The sequence below is a fragment of the Morus notabilis genome, unplaced genomic scaffold (genome assembly GCF_000414095.1).
Source record: "Morus notabilis unplaced genomic scaffold, ASM41409v2 Scaffold87, whole genome shotgun sequence".
Lineage (NCBI taxonomy): Eukaryota > Viridiplantae > Streptophyta > Magnoliopsida > Rosales > Moraceae > Morus > Morus notabilis.
The window spans coordinates 583,805-599,696 of record NW_010366183.1 but is presented as its reverse complement, the minus strand read 5'-3'; the positions used below and the strand labels follow the sequence as shown (position 1 = coordinate 599,696).

The window sequence follows — 15,892 nt, the reverse complement described above, 5'->3', positions numbered from 1 at the left end:
GTCTATATTTCCATTATATGTTGTGTACCATGTGTGTATAACTCTTATCTGTCTGTTTTACTTGATTACATAAAATAATATCTCTCGAAAAAACTATCATTCTAACCACTCCACCTATTAGCACGATTCTTATTAGTTTGCTAAACATGTTAGTAGTTTTCTGTTCTGCTAAATATTATTATAGTCGCTTCTAGAAGTTTAATTCCTAGACATCTGGATTAAGCTGTAATTATGATGTAAACCATTAGTTTTATCTCTTTTTGTCCCTCCAAACTCTACTCTTTTTTTTTTCCAAGTATATAAACAACTTTTGTTAAGGGCGTCAATGTATGTCAGTAGAAAGAAAAAAAAAAATAGTGTTCCTTAATTCAGTGTAGCCAAAATTACATTTGGTTGATATCTACAGACTACATGCAATGCACCAAACATTACATATTGTTCAATTTGTCATGTCAATTTGACACCTTAAGAATGACAAATATCCTATAATTAATTCCCCATAATAATTACCTAAAACGAAGTCAAACAATAAAGGGACACATCTCATGCGTGCCGTACATGCAAAGAAGGGATGGGCTCACACGCTGAGATCTACTTAGATGCCCCAAACAATAAGCACAAAATCTTCATGCCTCACTTTTTTTTTTATGTCCTTTTTTTTGGTCATCTTATTTTTCTCTTCAGTACAAAAAAAAAAAAAAAAAAGGTTCAAACATTCCAATTTGACCATTCAGAAGTACCTTTTCATTCTGCTATTTTTCTTCCCCCAATTCACTGCAAGAAACACGAAGAGCCTAACCTTTATCAAACGACAGAAAAAAAAAAAAACAGTGTAAAAAAAAAAAAAAGGTTAAAACATTCCAATTTGACCATTTAGATGTCCCTTTCATTCTGCTATTTTTCTTCCCCCAATTCACTGCAAGAAACGCGAAGAGCCTAACCTTTATCAAACGACAGAAAAAAAACAGATTTTGTAGGCTGCAAACAAAATCCTAGTGGGCTACCACTTCCCTGTAGACTTTCACCTAAATTAGTCAAGAAACAGTGACCCTCCTCGTGAAATTTCACACTGCGGATTTTCGATAAAATAAAGGGTTCAATTTTGGAAAACGTTCCCAAGTTTTGTCATTTTTTTCACCGTATTTCCTCATACTTTTAAAAGTCTGCAAATTAAATCCTTCCGTCCATAGTTTGGTGATCAATGTTTATTGAGGCTTATTATTCGTCCGTTTTGTTTTTTCAAATTAAGAATTTAAATTAAAATGTAAATTTATATATAAAATAAGCACTGTAATGAAAAAAGACATTATAATAAAAATTTAAGATATAATTCGAATGAGTAAAGTTGAAAAAATAACTAAGGTTGACTTTTATGGGAAAATTGGACAGAAGTACTAAAGTGGAAATCTTGAGAGCTGGAAGGCATTTTAAATTTCAGGAACAAGGTTAAAACCTCAAAAAAAAAAAAAAAAAAAAGAGCCTCGTTGCCACATCATATGAGTTGGCCATCCATTTTTGGGACAATGTGGGGTCCATTATGGGGTGGTCGGACATGCCCTTTTGGAGGGCTGCCTTTCTGATAATAAACCTAATCAAATTGTTGGTAATTGGTAATTACAAAGAGCAACTACTTCTGTGTCAGAACAGAAACATCAATTATTCAAGACGCAATGAAGAAGGAGCAGTGGCATTGGCAGTTGTTTGGTCAACCGTAATGTTAGTTTTGTTACTGAATTTAGTAGCTGCGCACATTTTCTTTTTACTTCACATGCATCATGTGAAACTCTGAAATGTCTCTGCCACAATTCTTCCCCTCGCATTAATCACTAGCATTCTTGTTTATTATTATTACTAGCATCAAAGTCGTGACTAAGGCACGTCCCTGACTGAAAATTTCTTTTCTTTTTTCTTTTTATTTTACTTTTTGAAAAAAAAAGTTATCTGATGTTATAAATATGATTGGGAATGTTTTAAAACAAGAAGCTATTTTCTTAATTTTTTCATGAAAATATTTAAAGTAAACACAATAATTCAACTTATAGATTGAGTTGAACTTGAACATAAATAGCTTTTACATTTCCAAGCTCAGAGGTGCAGACATGAATAAATATGACCAACTTCCATGGACGAAAATATATATAAAAAACCTTATATTATGATCTCGTTCGCTTTGCAGATTCGAGTTTTCAATTCGAATTAAGACGTGACATTTTACGAGAGCTTTTAACTATAATAGAAAAAAAATTAGATGTGACATTTTTTAAGAGTTTTTATCTATAGAAACCTAAAACTAAAAAGTCGAATCGGTGAAATGAATAATGCCTATATATACATAATGATTGTTGAACAAAAAAAGTGTCTGAAGACAATTTATTTATAATGTCAATATATAGACTAAAGTATATAGAGAATAACAAGTTGAAATATTATTTATGAATGTAAAAATAAATAAATAAAACTGTGATTCAATCATCATTTTATTGTTTCAATATGATAGACAGTCTGTTTGGAAGAGCTTTCTAAAAGTAGTTTTTAGAATAGTCTGTGTTTGTGCTTTTAAGTAGTAGAAGAAGATAAACATAAGTTGAGGTTTTTTAATTAGTGTTTGGATAGTGCCTTAAAAAGTGATTTTATATTTAAGAAGAGCTTTTAAACCTGTTTGAGTAAAAAAATCAAAAGCACTTATTGTTATAAAAAGTAATGTAATAAAATGATATGAATGAGATATTTAATTTGTTGTTCACAACAAATAAAAAGTTAAAAATTTAAATAAAAAAACTTTTCATAAGCACTTTTTTATAAGTACTAAGAAGATAATTTATTTTAAACGTGCTTAAAAAAATTAAAAACACTTTAAAATTTTAAGTCAATCCAAACATACCCTTTAAGTTTCTTTATCTAAAAATTACTTTTAAAAATGTTTAAAAAATATATGACAGAAATACTTTGATTTTTCAGAACAAAATGGTACTTCAAAAAAAAAAAGCACTTTTACATAAGCATTAAAAGTTGCACCAGAATTTTATTATTATAAACTTAATTTCTACACTTTTATTGCTTATTAAAAAATTTAAAAATGATTTTAACCCATTAAATTATTTTATCAATAGTAAATAAAATATTTACACAATAAAATACTATTTACTTTAAATAATTTTAAAATATGCTATTTATTTAATTTAGTTTAAAAAATTTGCAATTTACTACCATTTCCGTTTTATTTGCGCTCAATATTCCACAAAATGGGCCAGAAAGGCCATTGATTGTCCGTCCATAAACAGTCTTAACAGAAGCAGGCTCAGTCCCTCTCAGAATTCTAGTCGGGCCGAAACCGGAAGTCCAGAAATCAAAGAAAAAACGACATCTATCCCTCAGCCGAAGAAACACGACGTCGTTTTTGTCATATCCGTTTACAATATCCAAACCAACCAGGCGAAAACCCAGACTCTCTCTAGAGAGACACAGAGATAGAAACTCGGAAGCTTTCTTCTCCTCCAAAAATGGCGTCCGGTAATGCCACTATTCTCTCGAAGCTTCCCAAAACGACAACAATTTCGCAACCCAATTGCCGAAGAAAACCCGAAACCCGTTCTTCTTCACCTTCGACTCTAACTCTGAGAACCAGAAGCTTACAGACCCCATGGCTAGGCACGAACAATCTCTCAACGATTCTTAGGCCCCACCACAAGAAAGTCCGTCTCGTCGCCGCCACAGTCTCTTTCAGCCTCCCCACGGCGTAGTTTTCTTCCCAAACATTTCTTTTATTGAAGTTTTGTTTTTATTTATTTTTGTCCCATTTTAGATGAGACATGGTATTGTTTCAGATACTTCTGATTTGGAACTTTGCAGAAAACCAGAGACGGGTTCTTCCGTTGAGAAAATACCCAAGTGAGTTCTTTTTTTGGTTGGGATTTTGGTTTTGGTTTCTGCGTTTTGTTTGGATTGGTTAAAAAGTTTTAATTTAGTTTTCTGATTGGGCATTTTTGGGAGCAGGTGGTCATGGAGGGCAATAAAGTCATTTTGCATGGCTGAACTGGAAGCTAGGAAGCTCAAGTACCCAACTACTGGGACTGAAGCCCTTCCCATGGGAATCCTCGTTGAGGGTTAGCAGCTAACCTTATTTATTTATTTATTTTTATGTCACATTTTTTGTTTAAGAATACATACATACATATATATATATATATATGTATGTATGTATGTATATATTACATATATATTTCAATCCCAATGACTTTGTCAGGAATTCTTTTGGCCATTTCAAACTACTCCTTTAGAGCTGCTATTATAAAGTCGAGAAGAAATCAAGTCCATGCTTAAAGTCTAGATTTTAGATTTTTACTTTTTACTAATGTTTAGCTAAAAGTTCACTACCTAGTTGATGATGAATGAAAGTTTTACATTTTTGATATTTGTACACAATTTTTGCTGCATAAATATAAACCATTTCCGACTCGTGTAGCTCGAAATGATTTAGTAGGAGGAAGGTCTACCTTCATTAATCCTTAAGTTACTCAAGTTACATTTAGCATTGAGACCATAAGGCCTTATTTGGTAGGAGAAAAAAGTAGAAGGATAGATAGGGTGGGTGGATTAGAATAGATATTGGAACTTGTGAATTGTGATTATTTGGTAGGAAGGATTAGAAGAGGGCGGTTCAATTGAGGAACTTATTATCATCTATGTGACGACGATTTTGATCCCTCAAGCTTGGAGGATTGGAGGTGGTAATCCATACCAAACACAATAAAGGAAAAATTCTTTCTGGCTTCTCTCTATTCTCCTCGCCTAGGTTATTTACCTAAGCCTCCTACCAGACACAACCTAAAGGTATTTCTGCACAGAAAAGAGAGAAGTCAGATATTTGTGTTCTAAGTTGAAAACTATTGCAACCGAAATCTTGCAGTTATTATCATAATGCAGGACTTAGATGGTAGATGTACGTGTCCTAAAGCTTCCATTATGTTTTCAGATTCCCTCTAGGAGTTGTTTTTTGTGCTGTAACTCATTGAGTCGGTACTATTTGTTCGTCAGACTGAATAATTAATTACATTTTGGATTCAGGTACTAGTTTGGCGGCAAAGTTTTTGCGAGCAAATGGAATAACACTTTTAAAGGTGCGTGAGGAGACTATTAAGTTACTTGGGAAGGCTGACATGTACTTTTTCAGTGCCGAGCATCCTCCTTTGACCGAAGATGCTCAAAGAGTACTTGATTGGGCTATTGATAAAAAAATAAAATCTGGTAAGTTTCAATCGTCATCTTCTTGGAATTATTTTGGTTGGTTTGAATCCCTATACACAAAAAAAAAAAAAAAAAAGGTTTTCTCTTACATGTTGAATCTGAGTTCATTCCTTTTTAGGTTCTGCATGCGTTTTAATAAATGGTTTTCCATTACAACTTTAATCTAATAAAAGGTGTCTACACTGAGACGATCTCCAAACTATCTGAACTTTTTCATGTTGATTTTTCCCATTCTGAAAAAAGAGCAGATCACACTTTTGGATCTTCACATTTCTCACATCCTCTGGCATCAATCTCATTTTTTCGTATTGGTGGATTTAAAAGCATTGCATGCATTCATATTTCCTTTGGCGTATTTGAATAAGTGTTCTTCTGTATGCTGAAATCCTTTCTTGTTGATTCGTTGGTCTTTAATTCTAGGTGATAGTGGAGAAATTACAACTTCTTATCTGCTTCTTGGCATTTGGTCGGAAGTCAATTCCCCCGGCCACAAGATAATGGCTACCCTTGGATTCAATGATGAGAAAGCCAAGGAGCTGGAGTCTTTATGTTCTGAACCAGGATTTGATGATGATTAATGCTGAGATATAATTTTCCTTTTGATCTGTGATGTTATTTTCTTGGTTGAAGGTGGATCAAAAGATTTTCTGCTGAGATTTTAATTTGGTGTACAAGTTAATCAAGTCGTGTACCCCCCAAAGTCTGTTTCAGAATTCCCCAAACTGGTGCAAATTCTTTATGTGATTATGAATTTTTGTTAAATTCTTGAGTTTTCATTCATTTTATGGTACAATATGCATATATTTCACAATGTGAGTGATAAGCCTCCTATATGTTATACGTATGCTCGAAGGAAGTACAAGCACCTCCACGTGGCAAATCCGGAAGCTGAGGGAGGAATTGAAGAAGGAGGTGCTGGACGAGTGCATGTGGCTGAGTCAGCAATTGGTTAGTTGTTAGTTACTCCTAGGAAAGGGTGAGAGAATAAGAGATAGTACTATAAATAGAACACAGGGTAGAATAAGTGGGGGATCTGAATTCTATTGTAACTTCCGTAAGGAGTGAGAGTTGGAGAGCAAGGGATCTCTCGAATATCCTCATATACGTTTTGTATTCGACTTCCGCCATTAATCAAACAAGCTTTCTGCCAGTAAACTACTGTTTCCTACTATAATTCTCTGTTCTGTGACTTGGAGCATAACATTTGGTATAAGAGCACTTTCCTGATGACGAGGAGGACCGACGATCGTGATAAGGAGAGATCGGAGGGTACGAGGGAAGAATTCGCTAGGGATTGGAGGAGGTTTGAGAGGAATTGAAGAAGATTCCTCAGCTGGAGCAGGGAATGGACTTGTTAACAAGAATGGAGGAATTGATGACTCTGCAACATCAAGAACGACAGGACCACCAGGCGACCGGAAGGGGCGCACCAGCGAGGCAAACGGCGCCGGGGGAGGAGACAGGCGAGAGGGTCAGGCAAACGCGTGAGTTTGGAAATCGTGGAGATTGTCAGACTAGGAGAGTGGAGATGCCGACGTTTGACGGCGAAAATCCCGATGGATGGATCTTTAGGGCTGAGAGGTATTTCACGATAAACGGACTATCGGAGAACGAAAGATTGGACGTAGCAGTTGTCAGTCTTGATGGGGAGGCCTTGGCTTGGTTCCAATGGGAGGATGGCCGTCGGATGATTCGGAACTGGGCGGAATTGAAGGTGATGATACTGGAGAGGTTTCGTCCAACGCAGGAGGGAAGTTTGTGTGAGAAGCTGTTGTCGTTACGACAAGACACGTCGGTGAGGGAGAACCGGCGGAAATTCGAGGTCCTAGCAGCTCCGTTGAAGGAAATCTCCGAGCAGGTTCTGGAGAGTTCTTTCGTTAATGGCTTGAAACTGGAGGTGCGAGCAGAGATTAGGTTGATGAATCCCATGGGGCTGGGCAGAATTATGGAGGTAGCCCAGAGGGTGGAAGAACGTAACCTGTTGGTACGCGGCCCAAAAGCCCAAGGCCTGCAATACTCAAATTGGGGGAAAAGTAGTCCGTATAATGAATTTAAGGGGGGACCAACATCCTCTAGTGCGGGAATCCGTTTCAATGGAGCACCGACTGAAAAAGGGAAAGTTCTGGAGGAAAGGAAGGGGAGTGGCACGGGAACGGCGCCGCTTAGGTGGATGACCGACGCCGAGTTGCAAGCTAAGAGAGAAAAAGGGCTGTGCTACCGGTGTGATGGAAAATACTTCTTTGGCCACCGCTGCCCGAACCGGGAGTTGCAGGTCTTGATCGTCCGGGAAGAGGAAGAACAAGTTGATGTAGAGGAAGATAAAGATGAGGCGGTCGACGAGGCAGAGACGGTGGAATTGTCTCTTAATTCAGTGGTCGGGTTAACTGCTCCCAAGACCATGAAACTCAGGGCGTTTCTCCAAGGGTGCGAGGTAATTGTCTTAATAGATAGTGGTGCGACCCACAATTTTATTTCGTGCGAATTGGTTCAGAAAGTAAAATTACTAGTTGACAAAACAGGGGGTTATGGGGTAGTGATGGGAACCGGTCTGGCCGTGAGAGGAGAAGGAATTTGCCGAGGGGTGAGGGTTTCCATGCAGGAGATTGAGATAGTGGAAAATTTTTTACCTTTAGAGCTTGGAAGTTCGGATTTGATATTAGGTATTCAATGGTTGGAAACGTTAGGGGTGGTGTTTGTGAATTGGAAAACTTTATTGATGAAATTAAGTTTGGGAAGGAGGCAGGTCACATTAAAAGGAGATCCGGGTATGAATAAGTCACCGGTAACACTCAAGGCATTACTGCAAGCCTTGAGGCACGAGGGGCAGGGGGTATGGGTTGAGTTAGGGGCTCTGGAAATGGAGAGGACAGCCACGTAGGTGGATGTTCCTTTAGAATTACAAGGTGTGCTGAGTAGTTTTAGTGAGGTCTTTGAGATGCCAGAAGGGCTGCCACCGGCCAGAACCAAGGACCATGCAATTGTCTTGAAAGAGGGTACCTCACCAATAAGTGTTAGACCATACCGATACCCTCACGTCCAGAAAACGGAAATTGAGAAATTGGTTGGGGAAATGTTAGCGGCGGGTATCATTCAACCAAGTGTTAGTCCATATTCTAGTCCGGTACTGTTAGTTAAAAAAAAGACGGTAGTTGGAGGTTTTGTGTGGATTACCGCGCTCTGAATAGGGAGACAGTCCCCGATCGTTTTCTGATTCTGGTGATAGAGGAACTGTTGGATGAGTTGCATGGTGCAACAGTTTTTTCCAAGATCAACCTAAAATCGGGTTATCATCAGATTCGAATGAAGGCCGAGGACGTACCAAAGACGGCATTCCGTACACATGAAGGGCATTACGAATTCCTTGTTATGCCTTTGGTCTTACGAATGCTCCGGCGACCTTTCAATCGCTAATGAATGACGTCCTCCGCGCTTTTCTCTGCAAGTTCGTACTTGTCTTTTTTGATGACATACTCATTTACAGCCATTCTTTGGAGGAGCATGTAGCCCATCTTGGCAAGGTATTGTCTGTGTTGCAGCAACACCAATTGTACGCCAACGCCAAGAAATGTAGTTTCGGACAGCGGTCGATTGAGTACCTTGGCCATATAGTGTCCGCTGAGGGTGTTTCGGCTGATCTGGTTAAGGTAGAAGCCATGGTAAGTTGGCCCCCACTTGCCGATTTGAAGGAGTTAAGGGGATTTCTTGGGTTGATGGGTTATTACCGGAAGTTAGTGGCGGGCTATAGTCAAATTGCGGGGCCATTAATTAACTTGCTCCGGAAGGACAATTTCCGGTGGGATGCGGAGGCGTTGCAGGCCTTTGAGGGGCTGAAACTAGCCATGACGCGTGTACCGGTTCTAGCGCTGCCGGATTTCACAAAGCCTTTTGTCCTTGAGTCGGATGTGTCGGGGTTTGGAGTGGAGCGGTTTTGATGCAGGAACATCGGCCTATTGCTTATTTCAGCCAGGTTTTATCGGCTCAAGCACAGACCAAATCCGTTTATGAAAGGGAATTGATGGCTATCGTTTTGGCCGTACAAAAGTGGCGGCCGTACCTCTTGGGGCATCATTTTCTGATTAGGACGGATCAACGTAGCCTTAAATACTTGTTGGAGCAACGCCTAGTTAGCATGGAACATCAAAAGTGGCTAACCAAGTTGTTGGGGTATAATTTCGAGATTCAGTACCTGCCGGGAGTGGAGAATCGAGCAGCGGATGCCTTCTCGCGATTAGGGGCGGGTCCAGCAATAGTGGCGGGTCCAGCAATGGCCACTTTAGTGGCGTCCACTTTTGTAGATACCGAGGAACTCCATCAACAAGTGTTGCAAGATGAACGATTGGCAAAAATTTGGGCAGGTTTACCTCTTAATCCGGCAGCCTATCCCGGGTACTCTATCCGACAAGGCCGGTTGTGGTATAAGGGAAGGATGGTGGTGGCGCGTACTTCTCCTGTTGTACATCGATTATTGCATTCTTACCATAATGGGGTGTTTGGTGGCCATTCGGGGGGTTTGAAGACCTATTGCCGCCTGGCGGCCGATTGGTTTTGGTTGGGAATGAAGCGGGATGTGACTGCGTATGTGAGCCGTTGTGAGGTATGTCAGCGGTGTAAGGCATCTACGCTGGCACCCGGCGGGTTGTTGCAGCCCTTGGCCATTCCGGAACAAGTGTGGGAAGATGTATCTATGGATTTTATTGAGGGACTTCCTCGTTCGGAGGGCTATGACACTATTTTGGTGGTGGTTGACCGTTTGAGCAAATATGGCCATTTTATGGCCCTGAGACATCCTTTTTCCGCTGAGAAAGTGGCTATGTTATTTGTCCGGGAGGTTGTGCGGTTGCATGGTGTTCCCCGCACCATTGTCTCGGATCGGGACCGTATCTTTCTTAGCCGCTTCTAGACGGATTTGCATAAGCAAATGGGAACTGCCCTTGCGTGTAGTACGGCTTATCACCCACAGACCGAGGTGGTTAATCGGTGTGTGGAATCCTATTTGCGGTGTTTCACCTCTAATAAGCTGGGGCAGTGGCATAAATGGTTGGCCTGGTCCGAGTATTGGTACAATACTTTTTTTGACACTGCCACCCGGATGACTCCGTTTCAGGCGGTTTATGGCCGTTTTCCCCCACCCTTGCTGCGGTACAGTGTGGGGGTGTCGCCGGTGGATTCGGTGGAGCGTCAGCTGCAGGATCGGGATGCTATGTTGGACTTACTCAAGTTCCACCTTCTTCGTGCTCAGTAGAAAATGAAGGCGGTAGCGGATGGTAAGCGACGTGACGTGGAATTTGCTGTGGGAGACCTCGTTTACATCAAACTTCGTCCTTACCGTCAAGTTTCCTTGGCTCGCCACCAGAATGAGAAGTTGAGTCCCCGTTTCTATGGGCCTTTTCGGATTACACAACGTGTGGGATCCGTCGCTTATTGTTTGGAGTTGCCGGAGTCGGCTACCATTCACTTAGTATTTCATGTTTCCCAGTTGCGTAAGGTAGTGGGTCAGGGACAGGCTATTTCTTCTCTGCCGGCCCAGCTGACTAGTGATCTGGAGCTGTGTGCGGAGCCAGCTGAGCTGTTGGGGGTGCGCCAAATAGTACACGGCGGCCGCACTAACTTGGAGGTGTTGATACGTTGGGCTCACCTGCCGGCTCATGAGGATACTTGGGACGTATGCCGCCATTGATACACAGTTTCCTCATTTTCACCTTGAGGACAAGGTGCGTCTTTCGGGCGGGGGTAATGATAAGCCTCCTATATGTTATACGTATGCTCGAAGGAAGCACAAGCACCTCCATGTGGCAAATCCGGAAGCTGAGGGAGGAATTGAAGAAGGAGGTGTTGGACGAGTGCATGTGGCTGAGTCAGCAATTGGTTAGTTGTTAGTTACTCCTAGGGAAGGGGGAGAGAATAAGAGATAGTACTATAAATAGAACACAGGGTAGAATAAGTGGGGGGTCTGAATTCTATTGTAACTTCCGTAAGGAGTGAAATTGGGAGAGAAAGGGATCTCTCGAATATCCCCATATATGTTTTGTATTCGACTTCCGCCATTAATCAAACAAGCTTTCTGCCAGTAAACTACTGTTTCCTGCTATAATTCTCTGTTCTGTGACTTGGAGCATAACAGTGAGGGCTCTACATTGGTTTCTTTCTTCTCAGCAGTTTCCTGATGTATCTAAAGTTTCATACATAAAGAATAGCCCACGAAGAAGAAAAACTCTATCCTGATTAGAGTGTACCAAAAACTCAATGTTTTATGCCCAATCTATATACAGGTGCAGCAGCTAAACATTGTGTGTTTTGTTTTGAAGCATTTATCCTTTAGTTGTGCATTTGTTGAACTTCAACATTAGAAACTATTTTTTTTCCCCAACAGATGTTCTCGCGGAGGATTCTATGATACGGTAAGAAAAGCCCCTAATACTGCACAATTCCTAATATTCGAATCATATTAAACTTGTATCTGAATAAAAATAATATATACGAATAGTCGAATTTAATATAATTGTGTAGAATTGTGCAGTGCCGATAGGGTATTTTTTTCATACCCTACCAAACAGTTCTCTTATTCTCATACTTGGTCATTATCAACTGTCTGTACATCACTGCTCATCTCAGAGCCGGAGGCATGACAAACAACAACCGAGGCCAGTCTTTGTGCCTTGCCAGCTTCTTCATCCCAGTTGATCCTGAAAACAAAGACCAGCAACAAAACTAGACAAGTAGCAACGCCTATCAATATCCCTATCAATAACCCACCAAGCCCAAGCGCAACCTTAAAGGCAAAAACCACCCCTAAAGGCAAAGCCAAGAGATAAAACCCACTAAGATTTGCATACATAGCCAGCAATGGCCTAGCTGTTCCCCTAACAATTCCTCCACAAACTGTTAAAGGGAAATTCATAATTTCCACCAAAGCCATCAACAACATCGTCTTCTTGACCCCTCTTATAATCCCCTTGTTATGGCTAAACAAAGCCCCCCAACTTCCCCTGGCTGCAACCATCAACAAGCTACCTATGAAGCCTAAGATCACACTCGCTGCAAGAGACACATAGGTTGCATGATGGGCAGGGCCTGCTCTGTTCGCGCCTAGCTCGTTTGACACGCGGGTTGACGCACAAGTAGAGAGGGAAAGCATGACAGAGTAAAGCAGATAATCAAAGTTTAGCACAATGGTTATGACCCCAACTGCTTGTTTGGGATTCTCAAGCCTTCCTGTTAGAAGGACTAGGATCTCATAACACCACCACTCAAGGCAGGTTGTGAGGCAACATGGCCCTGAAAGCTTGAGAAGCTTTTTCCAATCTCCATATCCTTGGTCCCACCACCCACCTTCTTTCCATTTTCCTTCCTTTCTGTGTTCCACTACAAAGATATATATGGCTAGTAGAATCACAACTATGAGATCACTGATCCAAAAGGCCATGGAAACCCCCTCAAGACCCTTTGCTTTGGAGAGAAAAATGTTGATAGGGACATGAGAAGCAAGTGCAAGAGCTGAACCGAGCATGATAGGAACTGTTATGCTTTGCGAGCTCAAGTATGCCTTGAGAGGACAGAGAAATGAGGTGACTACTAAGTTAGGCAGGAGATAGAAGAGGTACTTTTTCGCGACGATTGCAATGTCTTCTTGTTGGCCGAAATGGATGAGGATTTTGTCAACATTGAGCCACAAGAAAGAAATAGGAATTGTCACTATCAGCAACAAAAGGGTTACCATGAGAAGGGTCTTGTGGAGAAGCTTGACGTTTTTAGCTCCGCAAGCTTGGCCACATATCGGTTCCATGGCGCCACATAGCCCGTTCAAGACGGAGAAGCCTGTGACATTAGCAAAAGTGAAGCCAAGCGCGCCGCCTGCAAGCTGGAGCTCCCCTAGCCGGCCAAGAAATGCTGTTGTGATGGCTGTCCTTATGAACCACGTCAAGTTCATGGCCACCAATGGAACAGTTATTCTTTGTTGAGTTTTTAGCTCTGATATCATATTCTTGAAGAAATTTTCAGGCCATTTTTGAGTACTAGACGTTGTTTTGCTTTGCTTCTCTTGCATGTTTGGTGTTTCAGACATGCTGGGTTTCTTTCAAATAAGGATTTTTCGCCGAATGAACGGTTGAAAAAAGGCTTTTTTTATGCAATGCAAGGTTGATTGTGTATGAGGAGTGCAAGAATCTCGTGACTTGTGTCAGCAAATTGCTTACAAGAAGCAAATTCGAAAGGACTTAATAATATAAACTGCCAATTGTGAAGAGAGATAGTGGTAGTGGTTGATTTATAGTGCGTGATGAGAGTGAGAAAGCTTGCTCATATATATATATATATATATATGTCACACTTGGAATCACTTTGAGATTTTTGTGTCCTTTTTTTTCCCTGAAAAGAGACGAAAAGAAAAATACTTGAAACAAAGCAGGTGGGAAAAGAATTTAATGTAAAAAAAAAAAAAAAAAGCAATTAAGTAGATACTTAATTCTCAAGTAGCTTTTATTTACTAGTTACATTTTTAATGGGAAGTGGCTTTTAGTTAGAAGCATATAATTTAGCTATGGCAGTGGATAAGTTTGCGTAATCCACATACCTCGAAACTTTAATGTGGATATAATTTTTAGGAATTTTTGTGGTGGAGGCAATCATATCATTTAATTATGCAGTGTTTATGAAGAAAACATAATCGGTGTTATTTAAACAATCTTCTCAGAGTATCCAATCACTATAATATATGTCCTGTCTAAATCATATAGTTACACTGTTACAGTTAATAATCACAGAGTGTTTAGTATCAGTTCCGTTTTCATTTTTCATGTTTTCTGAGACAAAAAAGCAGAGATTGAAGAGGAAAACATGTTTGGAGAAAAAAACTGAAAAAAATGAAAACAAAAACGGATTTCAGTTTAGTGTAAAATGATTTAAAAACTGAAAATGAATTTAAATCGTTTTTTATTTTTAGTTTTGGGTGGATGCCTTTTTTTTTGACAAGTAGGTGTGGGCTTAAATGAACTAACGAAATAGTCTTAAATTAAAAATAAAAATTGTATAACCAAACAGAGTTTCGGTTTTTTCTTATACTAAAAACAATCTCTTAGTAAAACTACCAAACGCATTTTCTAAAACGATTTATGTCTGAGATCACAAACGTTTTCATTTTCAATTTCATACAAAAAAAAATAGAATTATTTTAAAATTAATTTCAAATGCACTCATAATATCCTTTTTTATAGGTATTTTGCTTAGGCTTCTAGAATTTATTTTGGCCCCATGGTAAAGCAAAAGAGGCCTTATCCTTATCTGCCTAGCTATGCCTATCAGTCAAGTAAAAAATAATTGATCACATAATATCAATACTGTATCAACTTAAGTTCAATCAGTGACAAATTAATCAAAACTTACATTTTTTTTTAAGCTGGTCCAATGAATATTTTGTTATGTGCTATATTTGTTCTGTTGCATCAATTTGTGGCAAAGTCAATATTTCGTCTTTCATGAATTCTTTTTGTTGACAACCTTGAGATCTCGTCACAAATTAAGCTAAATTTTTTTTGACGAGTTTAGCATATTGATCAGTTCAGAAGAATCACGTTCCAAACAAAATTTAGAAGATCTCTAAAACAAAGAAGTCGGTTTATAGATACCCCTATGCAGTGACCATATACACAAATATTCTGATATGGTTCCAATAACATTATGCCCTTGCAAAAAGGAAAAAAAAAATTCTGCAATACTCTTTGTTATATATATGAAAAAGAAATTTTAAAGCAAAGAAAAGAAGAAAGGAAGACGATCAAATAATTCTGTGGGTCCTCCATGGCCTTTAAGGCTAATGCCTCCATGATTCTGATCTATGAGGAATAAATAGAGGCGGCTCGATTGAAGGACCCCATCTTGAAGCTTTTCTCGTTTTCCAAAGTTTTTATTGAGGAACTTTTTTTTTTTTCCTTACATTCAAAGATTATTGAATAAAATTGAAAGAAAATTGTTTTCTCAGTTTTGAATTTTTATTCAATATTTAATGGGTGTGGTTGCAATGGTTATTCTAAAATTTATTTATCTGTAGGGATTATTGTTTTAATCGCGTGATATTAATTACTACTGTAGTTATAAATTGGATAATTGATTAAAAATATATATAATAATTAATGAGATTAAATTCTTATCACGTTATATTAATACGTTTGATGAGTAATGGACTACGTAGCTAGGAAGCATGTACACGGCAAAGATGTGTATTGAAAAGTTGTCCATTAGTTGCCAAATTAACCGTACACCATTTTTCTTAGTCATGTTAATTGACTTATTTTGTTCACACAAAGAATTCAAAGTGATATGGACTTATAGAATGAATTTTTTTCTTAGTCATGTATTGTTATAAACGGAGTCAATAAATGCATGACTATTTCCTCACATTTCAGTTTATGATGGAAAATTACCAAGGGAACAAAGAAACCATAATGCAACAAAAGTCTTCTTCTTGCCATATTAGTCATTTTCATTTTGTCCTAAAAAAATGGCAAAGTATAAATTCAAATAAGGGAGATAAACAAAAATAGACCTCGAAGTCACTATTTCTGTCCTGGAAATAACTGTAGTGTAAAATCAAAAACTTAAAAAACCAAAAGTCATACACTAAATTTTTTTTACTTTATAAAAGAAGTGAATTATG

At 38.9% G+C, this 15,892-nt stretch overlaps 3 protein-coding genes across 3 annotated transcripts; 2 read left to right on the top strand and 1 right to left on the bottom strand.

Annotated features, from left to right (window-relative positions):
* Positions 1 to 3,408: 3,408 nt before the first annotated feature.
* On the top strand, positions 3,409 to 6,006 carry LOC21405968 (ATP-dependent Clp protease ATP-binding subunit CLPT2, chloroplastic). The gene is made up of 5 exons (XM_024173318.1): positions 3,409 to 3,736; positions 3,850 to 3,888; positions 3,994 to 4,103; positions 5,065 to 5,244; positions 5,665 to 6,006. The coding sequence occupies exons 1-5, from the start codon at positions 3,501 to 3,503 to the stop codon at positions 5,820 to 5,822; spliced, it is 723 nt and encodes a 240-aa protein (XP_024029086.1). The 5' UTR covers positions 3,409 to 3,500; the 3' UTR covers positions 5,823 to 6,006.
* Positions 6,007 to 8,654: 2,648 nt separating this feature from the next.
* LOC112093868 (uncharacterized mitochondrial protein AtMg00860-like) lies at positions 8,655 to 9,176 on the top strand. The gene has a single exon (XM_024173280.1). It carries the CDS (start codon positions 8,655 to 8,657, stop codon positions 9,174 to 9,176), a length of 522 nt encoding a protein of 173 aa, XP_024029048.1.
* Positions 9,177 to 11,766: 2,590 nt separating this feature from the next.
* LOC21405967 (protein DETOXIFICATION 56) lies at positions 11,767 to 13,306 on the bottom strand. The gene has a single exon (XM_010109805.2). The coding sequence runs from the start codon at positions 13,304 to 13,306 to the stop codon at positions 11,810 to 11,812; it is 1,497 nt and encodes a 498-aa protein (XP_010108107.1). The 3' UTR covers positions 11,767 to 11,809.
* Between the last annotated feature and the right edge of the window lie 2,586 nt (positions 13,307 to 15,892).

Excerpts from the sequence above, each read along its gene's own strand:
- LOC21405968 (XM_024173318.1), top strand. The coding sequence starts at position 3,501 with ATGGCGTCCGGTAATGCCACTATTCTCTCGAAGCTTCCCAAAACGACA. Across the intron at positions 3,737-3,849 it reads TCTTTCAGCCTCCCCACGGC|AAAACCAGAGACGGGTTCTT; the intron begins GTAGTTTTCTTC and ends GGAACTTTGCAG. Across the intron at positions 4,104-5,064 it reads CATGGGAATCCTCGTTGAGG|GTACTAGTTTGGCGGCAAAG; the intron begins GTTAGCAGCTAA and ends TTTTGGATTCAG.
- LOC112093868 (XM_024173280.1), top strand. The coding sequence starts at position 8,655 with ATGAATGACGTCCTCCGCGCTTTTCTCTGCAAGTTCGTACTTGTCTTT.
- LOC21405967 (XM_010109805.2), bottom strand. The coding sequence starts at position 13,306 with ATGTCTGAAACACCAAACATGCAAGAGAAGCAAAGCAAAACAACGTCT.